Source organism: Pithys albifrons, chromosome 6 (genome assembly GCF_047495875.1).
Source record: "Pithys albifrons albifrons isolate INPA30051 chromosome 6, PitAlb_v1, whole genome shotgun sequence".
NCBI classification, from domain to species: Eukaryota; Metazoa; Chordata; class Aves; order Passeriformes; family Thamnophilidae; genus Pithys; species Pithys albifrons.
Genome location: NC_092463.1, coordinates 54,639,626 through 54,653,888, shown reverse-complemented (window position 1 = coordinate 54,653,888; position 14,263 = coordinate 54,639,626). Strand labels below are relative to the sequence as shown.

At 37.9% G+C, this 14,263-nt stretch overlaps 1 protein-coding gene across 6 annotated transcripts in view; it reads left to right on the top strand.

The window, feature by feature from the left end:
• The window catches only part of SBF2 (SET binding factor 2), a 259,930-nt gene that overhangs the window by 191,826 nt on the left and 53,841 nt on the right, over positions 1-14,263 (top strand). For all 6 annotated transcript variants that reach the window (XM_071558954.1, XM_071558953.1, XM_071558956.1 and 3 more), the window contains 2 exons: positions 12,069-12,239; positions 13,676-13,938. In XM_071558954.1, the coding sequence (XP_071415055.1) occupies positions 12,069-12,239; positions 13,676-13,938 (434 nt within the window). The remainder of the gene's footprint in view (positions 1-12,068; positions 12,240-13,675; positions 13,939-14,263) is intronic.

The window sequence follows — 14,263 nt, the reverse complement described above, 5'->3', positions numbered from 1 at the left end:
ATTTGACAATTGCATACTTGGCATTGTCAAATCCCAGGATTCGGATTCCCTGTTTTAGTTAAGGGCCTCTGCCAGGGTGCCCAGTGTGGTGTACCCCCTGCTGCATTTCTGGAGGGTTCAGTGTGCAGCCAGAGGGAGATCAGGGGCAGGCACCATTCTCACCTGTCTGCTGGACATCAGGCAGAGGGAGCCAGAGCTGTGTCCTCACTGCTGTCCCATGGCAGGTCATAGTCAGAGCTGTGTCTACACTGCTGTGCCATGGCAGGTCACAGCCAGAGCTGTGTCCTCACTGCTGTGCCATGGCAGGTCACAGCCAGAGCTGTGTCCTCACTGCTGTGCCATGGCAGGTCACAGCCAGAGCTGTGTCCTCTCTGCTGTGCCATGGCAGGTCACAGCCAGAGCTGTGTCCTCACTGCTGTGCCATGGCAGGTCACAGCCAGAGCTGTGTCCTCTCTGCTGTGCCATGGCAGGTCACAGCCAAGCTGTGTCCTCACTGCTGTGCCATGACAGGTCACAGCCAGAGCTGTGTCCTCACTGCTGTGCCATGGCAGGTCACAGCCAGAGCTGTGTCCTCTCTGCTGTGCCATGGCAGGTCACAGCCAGAGCTGTGTCCTCACTGCTGTGCCATGGCAGGTCACAGTCAGAGCTGTGTCCTCACTGCTGTGCCATGGCAGGTCGCAGCCGGAGCTGTGTCCTCACTGCTGTCCCGTGGCAGGTCACAGCCGGAGCTGTGTCCTCACTGCTGTGCCATGGCAGGTCACAGTCAGAGCTGTATCTACACTGCTGTGCCATGGCAGGTCACCGCCAGAGCTGTGTCCTCACTGCTGTGCCATGGCAGGTCACAGCCAGAGCTGTGTCCTCACTGCTGTGCCATGGCAGGTCACAGCCAGAGCTGTGTCCTCTCTGCGGTCTGTGGCAGGTCACAGCCAGAGGCCACTTCTCCATCCTCCCTCCCTTTGCACCCAAGGTGAGGGTTGACAATGTGATCAAACATGTTTCTTCAATCCCTCAGCCGCTGTAGAACCCGAATGTGCAGGTTATAATATGATTTTGTAACTTTCAGGAATGTTCTTCAAAATTTTATAAACAAAATTGTATGGTTGACCTGATACATAATCACCTGTGTTCCCATGCCATTCTAGGCATATTCTAACACATTACATAGTACATACTTGCACACACTTGCAAATTTTTGTTATTTGGCATTCAGAAGTGTTTGAATAAAGCAAGTGGCATAATAAAAATATACTATTCTGACAGTAAAGTTTTCTCTGTGTAGATATGATGAATAGGCTTCCATATTTTATAGACAAGACATGCATTTATTTAAATTACAGTAGCCAGAGCAGTATTACATTTCAGAATCACAAATCTTTAATTTAAATTTCTGAGTCAGTTGTTTTGAATGGCTTGATGTACATTTGGGTAGTGCTGATCTAGTTTCAGGAAAAATAACCCAAAATAACACAACTGTACCACAGTTTAGGTGTATTACATTAAAACTGACATTCATCATTTAGCACAATGCAGTGAGATGCCCTGGACACTGCTTTGTAATTTCTATATGGCTGAATTATGTAACTCGTGAGGGATGGAGGGAAAGATTGGGGGAGGTTATTATTATTACTATTAGTTTAGTTTAGTTTAGTTCTTCTAAACCACAGAATTTCCAGTACAATTTCAGTTGGATACTGATGCTGATTTTATTCTAGAACTTGAAATGAAACATGAGAGAAATATTTTGGAGACTGGGGCTCACAGAAATCCTGTCATTTGGCTGTTGATCTGTATGTCTGCCCATTTGTCATTTGTACTCCGTATGCCCTATACCTTTCTTTATTGAGAATGAAATAGAATTGTGTAAAATAGGAGACTTCCTTGATACAGTGTTTTTAAAGTTTAAAATTTGGTAAATGGTTTTACTTAAAACCTTTGAATATAGCATGGAACATTTATTCATGTCATCTTAAAAATTATGCTGGTAGCATTTTTGAGATGGAAAGGATTTCAGTCCTGGTAAATGGGAAGTGGGGTTTTTTTAATTTTTTATATAATCTTCAGTGCAAGTACAAAGTTGTGATTTAAGTAAAAAAATTGAAATTACTAATAAAACATGAAACTGTAATTATTCCATGTTAAGACATTAAGAGAAGCAATTGTCATGTTTTCCTCAGTAAAATATATTATGCTCTTTTGCATAGTATAATAAAATGAAAGTAATTTGAGTGTGTACTTATCTAGCTGAAATGGATTACCAAGTTTCAGTAACAGTTATGGCAGATGTTCAATGAAAGAAAGTGTGTACTCCTTGGAATGCCTGAATAAATGATCACTTTACTCCAGAGCCTGTTAGGTGTGGGAAGAATTCCCAGTTACAAGGGTAAGGGCTTTCTCTGAAGACTGGAGGCAGTACTAGAGAAATTCAGAATAGTCTGTAATGTTTTAGCTGTTACCATCATCCACGTTTCCGAGAGAGACCCAGCCCAAGGTTAATTATGTAACAGACTCATCATGAACTGAAATGTACTCTCTGTTGCGTGGCATCGGCTACAAACTCACAGGCAAGTTACCCAGGAAAGGCTGATGGGAAAATCTGTGGTGATGGGTGAAGAGATGATTCCATTTTTATGTCTTTGTCATGCAAGTTTTACAATTAGAATCAACTGGAATCAGTGAAATATTGGTCCATCTGTACTGTGGAAAACAGTGAAAAATTAGGCACTAGCATTGTCTCTCTTACTAATATTAGTCATTATTTTAGAATTTGTGTAAATACCAGGGAAATGCATAAAGTTTTTGGATGATGCAGTTAATTTTGAAAAGCAAAATTAGTGCAGTTTTTTTACTTTTAACATGAGTTTTGATTCTTAACTGCACAACTATGATTGGCCCAAGTAATTCTCGTAATAATCAACATGATCAGCCTCCTAGAAAGCCAGAAAGACTTTCTATAATGTGTTAGCTTTCTAAACTGAAATATTTTCATTCTTACACCTAACTCCCCTATTTCCTTCTAAAAGTTTCTGTCCTGCTCTGGTGTGCTTGCATTGAAGTCAATTCTACTTTAAATTTCTCCACTCTTGAATTGCTGGCTTTAATTTAGGAAACTCCCATCATGAAAGACTTCCTTTATTGACTTGGCAAGAAATTTTGTCTGCTTCCATTAATTTTCTTCTTGTATCTCTATCCTGCCAGTTCTGATACTATCTTAGTCTATGAAAATGTTTTTGTTACTGAAATAGTATTAAGTAACATTATTTTTAGTACTAAAGTAATTTTTATTTATCCATTTGCAAAATGCTAATTCCTTTTGTATAGAAATACTTTTCAGTTGCTCACTTAAAGGACAGCAGGAACATGCCTGTATCATATAGTAGGTAATATGAAAGAAGCTGAACCACAAAAGAAAATGTGTGTAGGCACTTTGTGGTTTCTATTTTTTACATAACTCTTCTAAAACAAACAGCAGGGAATTGAAGGGCATCACACAGGGAGGAGAAACCTTTTTCTGCAGGGTTTCAAATGAAGCAATAAGTATCAAAAGAGCATATATTAGCCTTCATCATTGGATTTTGCTGTTCTTTGACTATCAGAGTCCTAATGCTTCTTTGTGTCAGCAGAGACTGTTATGTTTGAACTCCAGACAGCAGCCAGGCTTGTTGGGAGAGAGTGAGTGGTGATGCTGGAGAGAAGTGTAAAAGGGCATGATACACGTGCCGTGTTTAGCAGGGGTAGGGTGGAGTGTTAATCCCTTCAGGCTATTCATGTTTTCTCAGGAAAAAAGATGTGTTTCTTCTTTAGCGTGTGGTCAGTTCCTAGACCTCTGGCACTAGTGTCATTTAAAACACCATGCAGTATGTGTAAAATGTAAGATAGATTATTCAATCCTAATATGTAAAATGCTTTTCTGTATATCATGTTATTTAACAATTCTTCATTCAGAGATCTTGCTCATCTTGCACATTTTAAAGTTGACAGGCAAAAGATTGATTAAGTGCATTTTACAATGTTATCAAGTGTGTATATTAGCATTATTTTCATTCCTGGAAAATCCAAGAGCCCTAATTGTGGGCCAGAACTGCTGGTCTTGCTCTTGTGCAGAAGAACAGAAAGATCATGATACTTATCCTCAAGAGCCTACAATATGTATTTGAAATAAGTAATAATACTTGAAGGCAGACAGTCTGAAGCAATGGAAGGAAGCTGTGGAGTCATCATTATTGTTCACGATTCATGATAATCATCATTATTCATAACAGTCATCATTATTGCTGGTGATTCTGTGCACCAGTAAATTAGTTATGGCTGAAGTTTTTATAGACATGACCTAAAAGCAGTATTTTACTGAATTTTGAGAGAGTATAATGTGGTTACTTGGCAAGTGCTTATGAATATGAGTGGGACCGTGGAAGAGCATTTTTAAGGTGATGGTCAAAGCTCTGTCAGTATTTCCAAGCAGTCTTCCAGTCAAGGGGTTTTATTATATTCATTAAAAGTTATTTTCATATAAATATTAGAGTTCAGTAAATTATTTTTGTAAAAGCAAACACACTTTTTAAGTAGAAATCTGACGATTCTTGTTAGCTATGATTGAGTGGTTTTGCAGACTCACTTGCAAACACAGACACTGAAATGTTGTCTTTTATCCTTAAGATTTTAATTTGTGCACTTTGGTTTTGAATGGATACATAATACATGTCAGTAGAACAGGTCTTGTATCTGTGCAGCTACAGAATATCCCATAACTGGTTTTATGGGGGACAGGGGTGAAAATCAAACCTGGAAGAAATGAAACAGGAAAGTATGATATGACAGTTTTGCATATTAGTAGGAGAGATGAACTGGAGGATTTTTTTAAGATGTGTCTTTACAAGGAGTTTTGGAAGTCAATTGCTGCAGTACCCGTGCTCTGTTGGAGAAGCTGCTTTCCCAGAATGATAACATCATGGGAAACGTGGAAGAGAACTTTGCAATCTGTAATTCCTTTCCTTAGTGGTTTGTGGGAGGAAGTACTTGGTCAGGAGAAAAAAAAAAAAAAGAACCAAACCAACCCAATTAAAATAAGATGCCATGATAAATTTTATAGTAAATGCTTAGTTCTGTGACTGAGGAACTGATTCACTATCTCCTAGAATAAACAGAAGGCTTTCCATTTTATTTCCACTCGTATTGGATCACATCATATGTAACTATTCCTGATCTCACTTTAGATTGTTTTCTAGAAATGATACAAAACTATGACTTAACTGTAACAATTTTAATTTACTTATAGCCCATCTCTTTACGTTGTTAGTTCTAAGAGGGATTACAGTGTTACAGAAATTCTGATTCACTTAAAATTTTCACCATGAAAGAATTTCTGGTGTTTTAATTAAAATTTCTGGTAATACTTCTGACCTTACACTGTAGACATTTGCATTCAGCATGTCCACAATCATTTTATTTGCTTGTTGGTCAGAGTGGACCTTCAAATCTCTCAAATGATTGAGCTCAGGATATAATAAGTTCAGTTTTCCTGTCTTACTTTCAGACTTCTTCATAATATTGCACTTCCCATTTTTGCCTATCTTCGCTCACCTTCTGACCCATGTGATATATATAATATATATATATATGTATGAGATCTACAGCAGTTACAGTTTTATTAATTTGCAATGTATATTCTGTATTGTAATCTTACATCTTTCTAAGTTGCTCATTCCTGTTGAGGGCTACTCAAGGACTATTGTTTAAATAGTTTCTTCAGATAAGGGAATGCTGTATATTGAGAGAACTTCAGAGAGTTTTTACCCCTGAAAACAGAGAACGCTGCCATAGAAGGAGGAAAACAGTAAAGAAATACTTTGGGGCATTACTCAGATGCTCTGTTTAGCTGAGATTAATGTTACATATCAGGTCATCATTAATTCTAAGAACCACTATCTAAATATAAATAAAAACTGTACCTTGTGAGATTGACAAGGTTTATTTGGTTCTGAACGCAGACCTGGATAATGACTTTGTTGCTGCCAGTACATCATTCCAGTGCAATCACAGGTGCACACACTCACTGCTGAGCCACCTGATGCCAAAGGACTGTGATTTTAGAAGGTTTTGGAAATAGCTGTGTCATAATTTAAAAAACTCTTCAGATGGATGCAACAGTGCAACTGAGAATGTGTGAAATTTGTAACTTAAATAATGGATTTAAACTGTGGTGAATAGTGTAATGGTAATCTCTAGAAAGAAATTACATTTTTAAAACCCTAAAACTTTAATGTACCGTATATTGGGGAAAAAACCCAACTTGTTTCCTATCCACTTCTGAAACCTAATGTTGTTTAGAGTCATGAAGTTCTGGTATGAAAACACCTTCTCTCTTTTCTGTGCCATCTGAACATGCTTCATTCTAGATGATTTTAGTTTCATTTCCTTTTGTGTGTAACAGAACTTTGTAAATCTCTTTGGTGTCTCTTTGGAAAAGAGGTATGTTATTATGCATATTATTTAATGTTACATGGAACTTTGTGTTAGCATGTACCTGTCTGTCTTGATACATCTATGTAGAAATCTGATATTCTGCATGGCTTTAAGTAATTACATGATCTTCAGGAATCTAGGGTTAGAGACCATGAGTAATTAGATCTTTAAGTGACTTTTGCCAGAAAAATGTATACAGTAAATAAAGCTCAATCCACAATTACATCCCATTTTTGCAAAATTCTAGAATTCTATTGCCCTCTGCTGGTTCAATGTACCTGTCTGTGATTTGGTAGCACTGAATTATTAGTGAATTGACCTTCTTTTTATTCTTCATGGTGAAATAATAGTAGACAAACAGTGTAATGAACCTCTTTGCTGCTCATTTTATTTTAAAATAGAACTCAATCTCGGGTCCTCTTTGGTTCGGTGGCTTTCTGAGAGTAGGAAAGGTGGCAAATTGTTTTCTTTGTTGTTGCTGAGATTTTTGAGTTGGAGATGAAGTTTGATTTAGTATTTTGTCTTTTTTTATAAAGCAGTAAAAATCAAAACTTTAAAGAAAAAAAACAACAAAACCAGAAGCTTCAGTTCTTACTTTATGCTTTTATGACCTTTCTCCACATTTGTGTGTACAATACATGTGAGTATAATTTTATACTTTAGACCAAATGGGAAAACCATTTGTTGAATTGATTTTTTTGGCTCATGTTATCCATGTAGCACACAGTCAGACCTGGAAACATATTCACATACACTTATACTTGTTTGAGGATGTTTATGGAATGGTTTTGAAGTGAAAGGGCGTGGATTTAGAATAGATATTAAGAATAAATTGTTTATTGTAGGGATGATGAGATGCTGGCACAGGTTGCCCAGAGAAGCTGTGGCTGCCCCATGCCTGGGAGTGTTCAAGGCCAGGCTGGATGGGACTCTGAGCAACCTGGTCCAGTGGGAGGTGTCCCTGCCCATGGCAGGGAGGTTGGAATGAGATAATCTTTAAGGTCTCTTCCAACCCAAACCATTGCATGATTCTGTGGTGTATGTACACTGTGATACAGTGTTGTTTGCAGGTAATGTTTTAGTCAGGCTCAGTCCTGCAGTTCAGTCCATGTAGGCTGATCCTGTGGGACAGCTCTGAGATCTTTTTGGACTTAGCAGGTGTCTGAGTGGGCGCAGAGTTGATCTGAGTGCTGGACTGGCTCATGGGCTGTGTTCCTGTGCAGAACTTTCTGTACATTGTCTTGGGCATGGACAGCGTCTTGCCTTTAGTGCATGGTCCTTACTCATGATATGCAACAGGTGGTAACTGACTGAGTAGCTGTAAAAACAGGTCCTGAATTGGGAGTAACCCTTTAAATTAGCAATGCATCGTCCTGAATGATCCATAAGCTTCCACTTGCAGGCTTCCAGGGATATCCTTAACCACTGCAGGAGAGGAAGTGCTGTGATCTCTTTTGGTATGCAAGGGTGTTGTAATGGTTTTCTCAGAGGTCAAAGGGATAACCCACAGCCAGTGATTCCTCAAGGAGCTGAGGAGGAAGCCATTCTTTGCATTCAGCAGCAACCTCCTTCTCACTTCTTTTCCTTCCTTTTCTCACCAAATATATCCAAACCAATAACTTGGGCTGTAAGTTGGAGACAAAAATCTGCTTTATTTCTGCAATAAACTGGATTTCTCAAAAGAAGAGTCCTGTTGAGTTTGCCCTTCATTTCCATAGCTGAGAGACTTGCAGCAAAATCATATGAGAAAAGAGCAGTCTCAGGTATATTTATATTCTAGTTTTTACTCTTTTAAAAATCTTTTTCCAACTTCACAATGAATAACTTGGTCCTTTGTTTTACTAGAATAAACTTGCTCTCTTCTTTAAGCTTCTGTGGTGTAAAGATGTAAACTGATGAGTGATCAGCACAACACATGCTTTGCTTTTTCAGAAACAAGCAATCTAGATAAGTCTGGGAATCTTACAGTTGGTGCACATTTTTTACTGAGCCATGAGTATCATTTTCAGAATCAGAAGTATCCAGTTTGGGAAACAGGGAAAAAATTCTAGGCAGGTGTTACCCAGTACCCCTCACTAAGGTGGCAATAATGGAGAGATAATTTCTGACTTCAGGAAGCTGCCTATGGAGGCACACATGTCAAGTCCCAAATCTATGTTATGTTTTCAAACTGTAGAATGTAATTCATCAGTTTGATACGGGTAATGTCTGTTTTATACATAATTTTGGAGGGAACTGTATGGGATTTTTTAAAGTTCTGTCAGTGTATTGAAAGAATTTGGTGTCCTTTGCAGTAGTTACCTGATTTCCTGTTGCTTATTACAATTTACACCTCAATGCTCTTTTAAGCTGTCATATAGGCAGCTTTAAAGTGAGGACTTAAGCAGTTCAGAACTATTTTTATAATCTTCTTCTGGGGTCTTTTTTAAGCTGTCAGTCCCTAAATCCTCCCTCACAAGTAGGAAATTCTTTTGCTGCCTCCTACGTTCATTCTGTCTGGCAGAAGTGAATTATCAGGACAGAGAGAAGGAGCATAAATACCAGTGTAGTTTAAGCTGTCCTGTGGAAAGCTGGGTGAATGTATGTTTTCTATATGTAGTATTGCTTGATGGACAACACCAAACACACTTAAACTGGAGAAATTCTGAGCAAATGCTTTTGAATGCAACAGTAAACATTGGAGTCCTTTTGATGTGTTATATTAGTTTCCATTCTAGTCAAGTGGGCTGACTAAGCATTCCCAGGGTAGAGAATATAGACACCACAAGCTTTATGGATGCTTATATTTGTACCAAGAGTATTTTTAGGCCATGGATTTAGACTGCAAAGGAACACCAGTGTGCTTCTTGAGGCTGGTATTCATATTCCTTTTTTACAAACAAACTAACTGAAACAAACAGAATCCAAAGTGATTTTGTCCTAAACAACTGGCAGGAACTACAAGTCCTGATTTTGGTTCTGTGCTCTGGGCACTATCAGGTTTTGCCATTTGTTTCAACACATGCAGGTGGTGAGAAGGATAACATTTATGAGCACTGAGCTTTTTGATGTGTGTTCTTTCATCCTTTTCTAAACAAACTGTTTTTAGTTTGTCTAGGACTTACTGCCGCTGTTGATTTATGGCATTATATTTGAACATAAATCTTTGTTGTTTCAAAATTATGTATTTTAAATGGCTGTTCATGGTTTTAAATTAGGAGCATAGGAAGAGCATCTAAGGGTCCCTCAGCTTCCCTGTCATGCTTGTCCCCATGTGAAAATCATTAATTTCATTTTTATATTTATAACACTGTTACTGTGGACCCAGAGTTTGGAGTTTAAACTTTCTGAGTTTCTGTCAAAGATCATCCCCTCCTTACCTGGTTTCCACAATTACCTGATTTGGGCTGAGGCATCAAAGGCAACTGAAGACATTGATAGTCAATTCTCTCCTTTGTGTGGAACTTAATACACAAATTGACATGAGCTAATTACCCACTACCTGGGCTTGAACAGATATTTATTTTCCTTTTCCTTTCCCCTGTCTTCCCCCCACCCTCTTTTTTTCCTTCCACCCTTTTTTTCCTTTCCCCTTTTTCCTTTCCACTTTTCCTGACATCATACTCCTTTTTTCGTATCTGTTGCGACTGGGAATTACTAGCAGTGAAAAGAATAAAGAATAAATCAAAGTAAAAGTCATGATACAGCTTTAGCACTAACCTTTGCTTTCGAGATCTGTTGTCCATATTTGTATTCCACGATTTACTCATTATCCCCATTCCTCTAACACAAGTTTTGTGCATCTGGAATTCTAATTAGGTGAATGATTGGGCCAAATCCATTCTGTGGGGCCTGTGGTAATTAACATAGGTGAACAAATGAGGATATTTTGTGCTACCACTCTACACATCTACCACCACTGAAAGACGCAAAACATGTGCAGCTCTTACAGAATAGATTGCTGTAAAGGAAGTGGCTTTAGAGGAGGACAGAGGTGGTCCTCTTGTATATTTTGTAACATTTTTACTGGGGTTTTGGTATTAAAAGACTCATTTTAATGTACAGTTATTTGTCCTGGTAATTAATAGGCCTCACATAGTGTGTTTCATATATATAATATGATATATATTATATATCGTTTGGAACATCATTATATAATATTATGTATATATTTATATGCATATAAATATAGTTAGTGTGTATTTTGTATGCCTGAGGGTTTTCTAAGGGCTGTGCAGATCAGTAGTGTTTGTTCAGACCTGCTTTGTGCTGTAACAGCTGGATCAGGTGTGGGAGCTGTCACTGTGTGATCAGTTGTTTCCTGTGAGCTGCAATAAAACTTCACCACAACTGAAGCTTGGGCATCTGTTAAACAAACCAGTTGTCTTGTCTTTCCATCTGTATTGAATAAACAAAGTCACATTTAATGTGATGTGAATCTTTTACACATTTAGATTTCTTAACAGGTTACCAAGAACTTTTGATGAAATTCTGCATGATTAAATAAAAAATTTTATTTTTCATTTTTTGGTGGTTAATCACAAGAAGGCATTTTGATTAGGTAAATTTTATTAGCATGTCACATAACATTTCCTCAACAAACAATTTCAAAGACCCTTGGAATAAGGTCCTTTGATAAGGAATGACTACATGGCACATGATCAGGACTTTTAGTTCATGATGTACTTGGAAGAGCAGAGTGAGGAAAACACAGTTTGAAGAATTGCAAAACCAGAAGTTTGTAAACCAGACTCTAAAATTTTCAGTTGTAATTTCCTAACCTTCCATTTGGATGCCCAAGTGCCTGCTATGAGAGTACTGAGAGCACTGGCTGGTGTGAAGAGTTGTGCAGTTACAAATACTAAATGGAGTAGTACTGGTGCTCTCCAGGAAGGTGGGTTACAATATTACCAAAGCAAAATTTAAGTTCTAGATACAGTGTATATTACAGCTATGGATGGTATTGTGAGGGAAAGACATTAAATGAGGCATCCAGGAATATACTTTATTCTTCACTTCTTGCTGCAGGAATAATTAAAGCAGATATTTAGATTACCTTCTTTGCTACATGCAGTATACAAATCAGATTTTTTTTGTGGTCTTCTCTTTTTCAAAAAGTAAGAACATGTGATAAAGGATTTCATTCTTCATGATTCAGATCATTGAAATAAATTTCCTTTCATTGTATGTGGTTATCAAGAATATTAAACAACTCAGTGGGAGTCTAGTGCAACCTAAATAAATAGATCTACTTGAAAAAAATGGTTCATTCATAATGACTAATGCTATAACAATCCTGGGTTTGTTTGAGACCTTACAGTGATCCAGACCCTTGTGACTTCAAAGAACATACCCAATTTAGCACACTTGCAGAAGCTGGATTTTGGTCATAGAGTACAGTAAATAAAACTGGAGATAACAATTTATCTAATCTTCTGCTGTTGCAAAAAAATGCAGTTTATTGGAAGAACTCAGTTACATATTTCAGTCTGTACAACTAATTTTATGTATGTGTGTGTATTTATATGTATTTTAATATATATATTTCTATTTCAGTACTCAAGTCATACCCTTTGAAAGAAATTAAATCATAGGACTAATTTGTCGACTTTGCACATTTTTGCTTTCAGAAATTGGCGCCTGGAGTTAGTCAGTTTGCTTACACCTGTGTACAAGACCATCCCATCTGGACTAACCAACAGTTTTGGGAAACAACCTTTTATAGCAATGTGCAAAATCAAGTTCGCTCCCTCTACCTTTCAGCCAAAGATGACAGCCATGCAGTACAGTTCAAACAAAAGGTAGGAAAAGAAAGAAAATATTCAAATAGACATTTTAATTGTCTCACAAGTTAGAGAGGGCAAAGTTATGGTTCATCCAATTCTGTCTATTTTTCTTTCATTTTCCTTATATTACACAGTAATGAGAAATAATAAAAATGTGCATTTATTTGCAAAGCATTATAATTTGATGTTACATTTATGATTTTTCAAACAAGCACTTTTTGTAGGATTTTCCACACTGTAATTTATGTTTTTCCTGGGATTAGCAACATACTGTATAGGGATGCTTTACACAGCCTGTGTGAACAACCTAAGCTTGCAGCAGAGTTCTGGTGTCCAGGGTTAGATTATTACTAAACCCTGGGGTGGTTTCTGTTGAATGGCACTCTGGAGTTCTTTCAGAACACAAACTGCCTGTCTCAGTAGGAAGAAAGTACATATCTAATACACAAAACCAAGAAACTATTATGGGTTGTCTTGCAGCATGCTAAAATTAGATTTATTTTTTTTAAGGAGCACACAGACATAGAGAAGAGTCACTTGTAATCTCTCTTCTTTTATGAAAATATCATTATCAACTATGGGACTGAAAAATGTATGCTACCCAAAGTATTTCAGTGTTGTAAAAAGAGGAAGCAAAATAGACGGAGCTAATCCCAGAAATGTAGTCAGAATGAAGAACTGCAAAGGCATTTTGGGGCTAAAGAGAAAAGCACTGTGGGGGTGTGTGCAGGGAGCCTCCTCCAGTCTGACACTGTGGAAAGAAAGATGTGAAGAACAGTAGCACTTACAGGGCAGCATCTACTTTAACCCTCACATCTGTTTATATGGAAAATTAGCTCAAGTTAGTATGGAAAAAGCATTTGCAAGGTACTGGTCCTTTATTAATTTAACATCAAGCATTAGGTCACTAATACTGGCTGCCAGATTCCTGTATTCTAGTTTGACTATGAGCCATCTACCTAGTTTGCTTCAAGCTAATGCTAGAATTGGACTCCAACATAAAAACCATGACTGTTTCAGCTGGTCTGGAAGCTATTTATAGAAAAGCTCTCACCTGAGCATCCTAGGAATTTGGAGAGTATTGCCTAGATCAGGCAGTGAGCTGCATGTTATTTCTCAATCTGATTTATGCTTGTTCAGATGTGAGCTGAGTGGATAGGCTGAGAGGAGCTATATTAAAGTCAGTAAACCACTCTAAAGAAACATGGAAGACTGTATGACATAGAAAATATCTCAAAAGAAATGATGTTGTAGATCTGCCTACATTGTGCTATTTATGTATTTCAGTAAAACATTTTCAGTTCCCATATTCACAACTCTCCTTAAACCCTATTGAGTGTGGTTGTTTGCTTTTTCTTTTTCAATGAATATGTTATTTAAATTTAATAAATGAAGTTTTGCTAAACACTGTTTTTAAGTTATGGCTTTATTATTTCTTCTATGTCTTTTAGGAGAAGACTTCTGCCAGCCCAGACCAGGATAAGACAGCAATGGACCTGGCTGCCGAGCAGCTGCGACTGTGGCCAACCCTTAACAAACAGACGCAGCAGGAGCTCGTCCAGAATGAGGAAAGCACAGTCTTCAGTCAGGCCATTCATTTTGCCAATCTCATGGTCTATCTGCTGGTGCCACTGGATACGAGTAAGAACAAGTTGCTGAGAACTTCAGCCACTGGTGACTGGGAGAGCGGAAGCAACAGCATTGTCACAAACAGGTGGGTGTCCCAGTTCAGTGATCGTCAGTCAGGATGGGCCATGGTCTGCAAAATGGTCTTAGCTTTTAGGACTTAATTCTAAATACCAGATTATTTCAGTATCTTTGTTTCTTTTCAAGGTCATTAGTTAAGGAGAGCAGAAATCTAACATAATTCCTCTTAAATAACAGAACTTAATCTGGAGTACTTTACCACCATTTAAAGCAACATAAAAGTTTCATTGTCCCAGTAAGAATTTTTAATCTAGTAGTGCAGATGTTGAAGTCGAACACAGGGTATGGTGAGAAAGAAAACAGTAGCCCCAAAACCACTGTTAGTTTTTGTA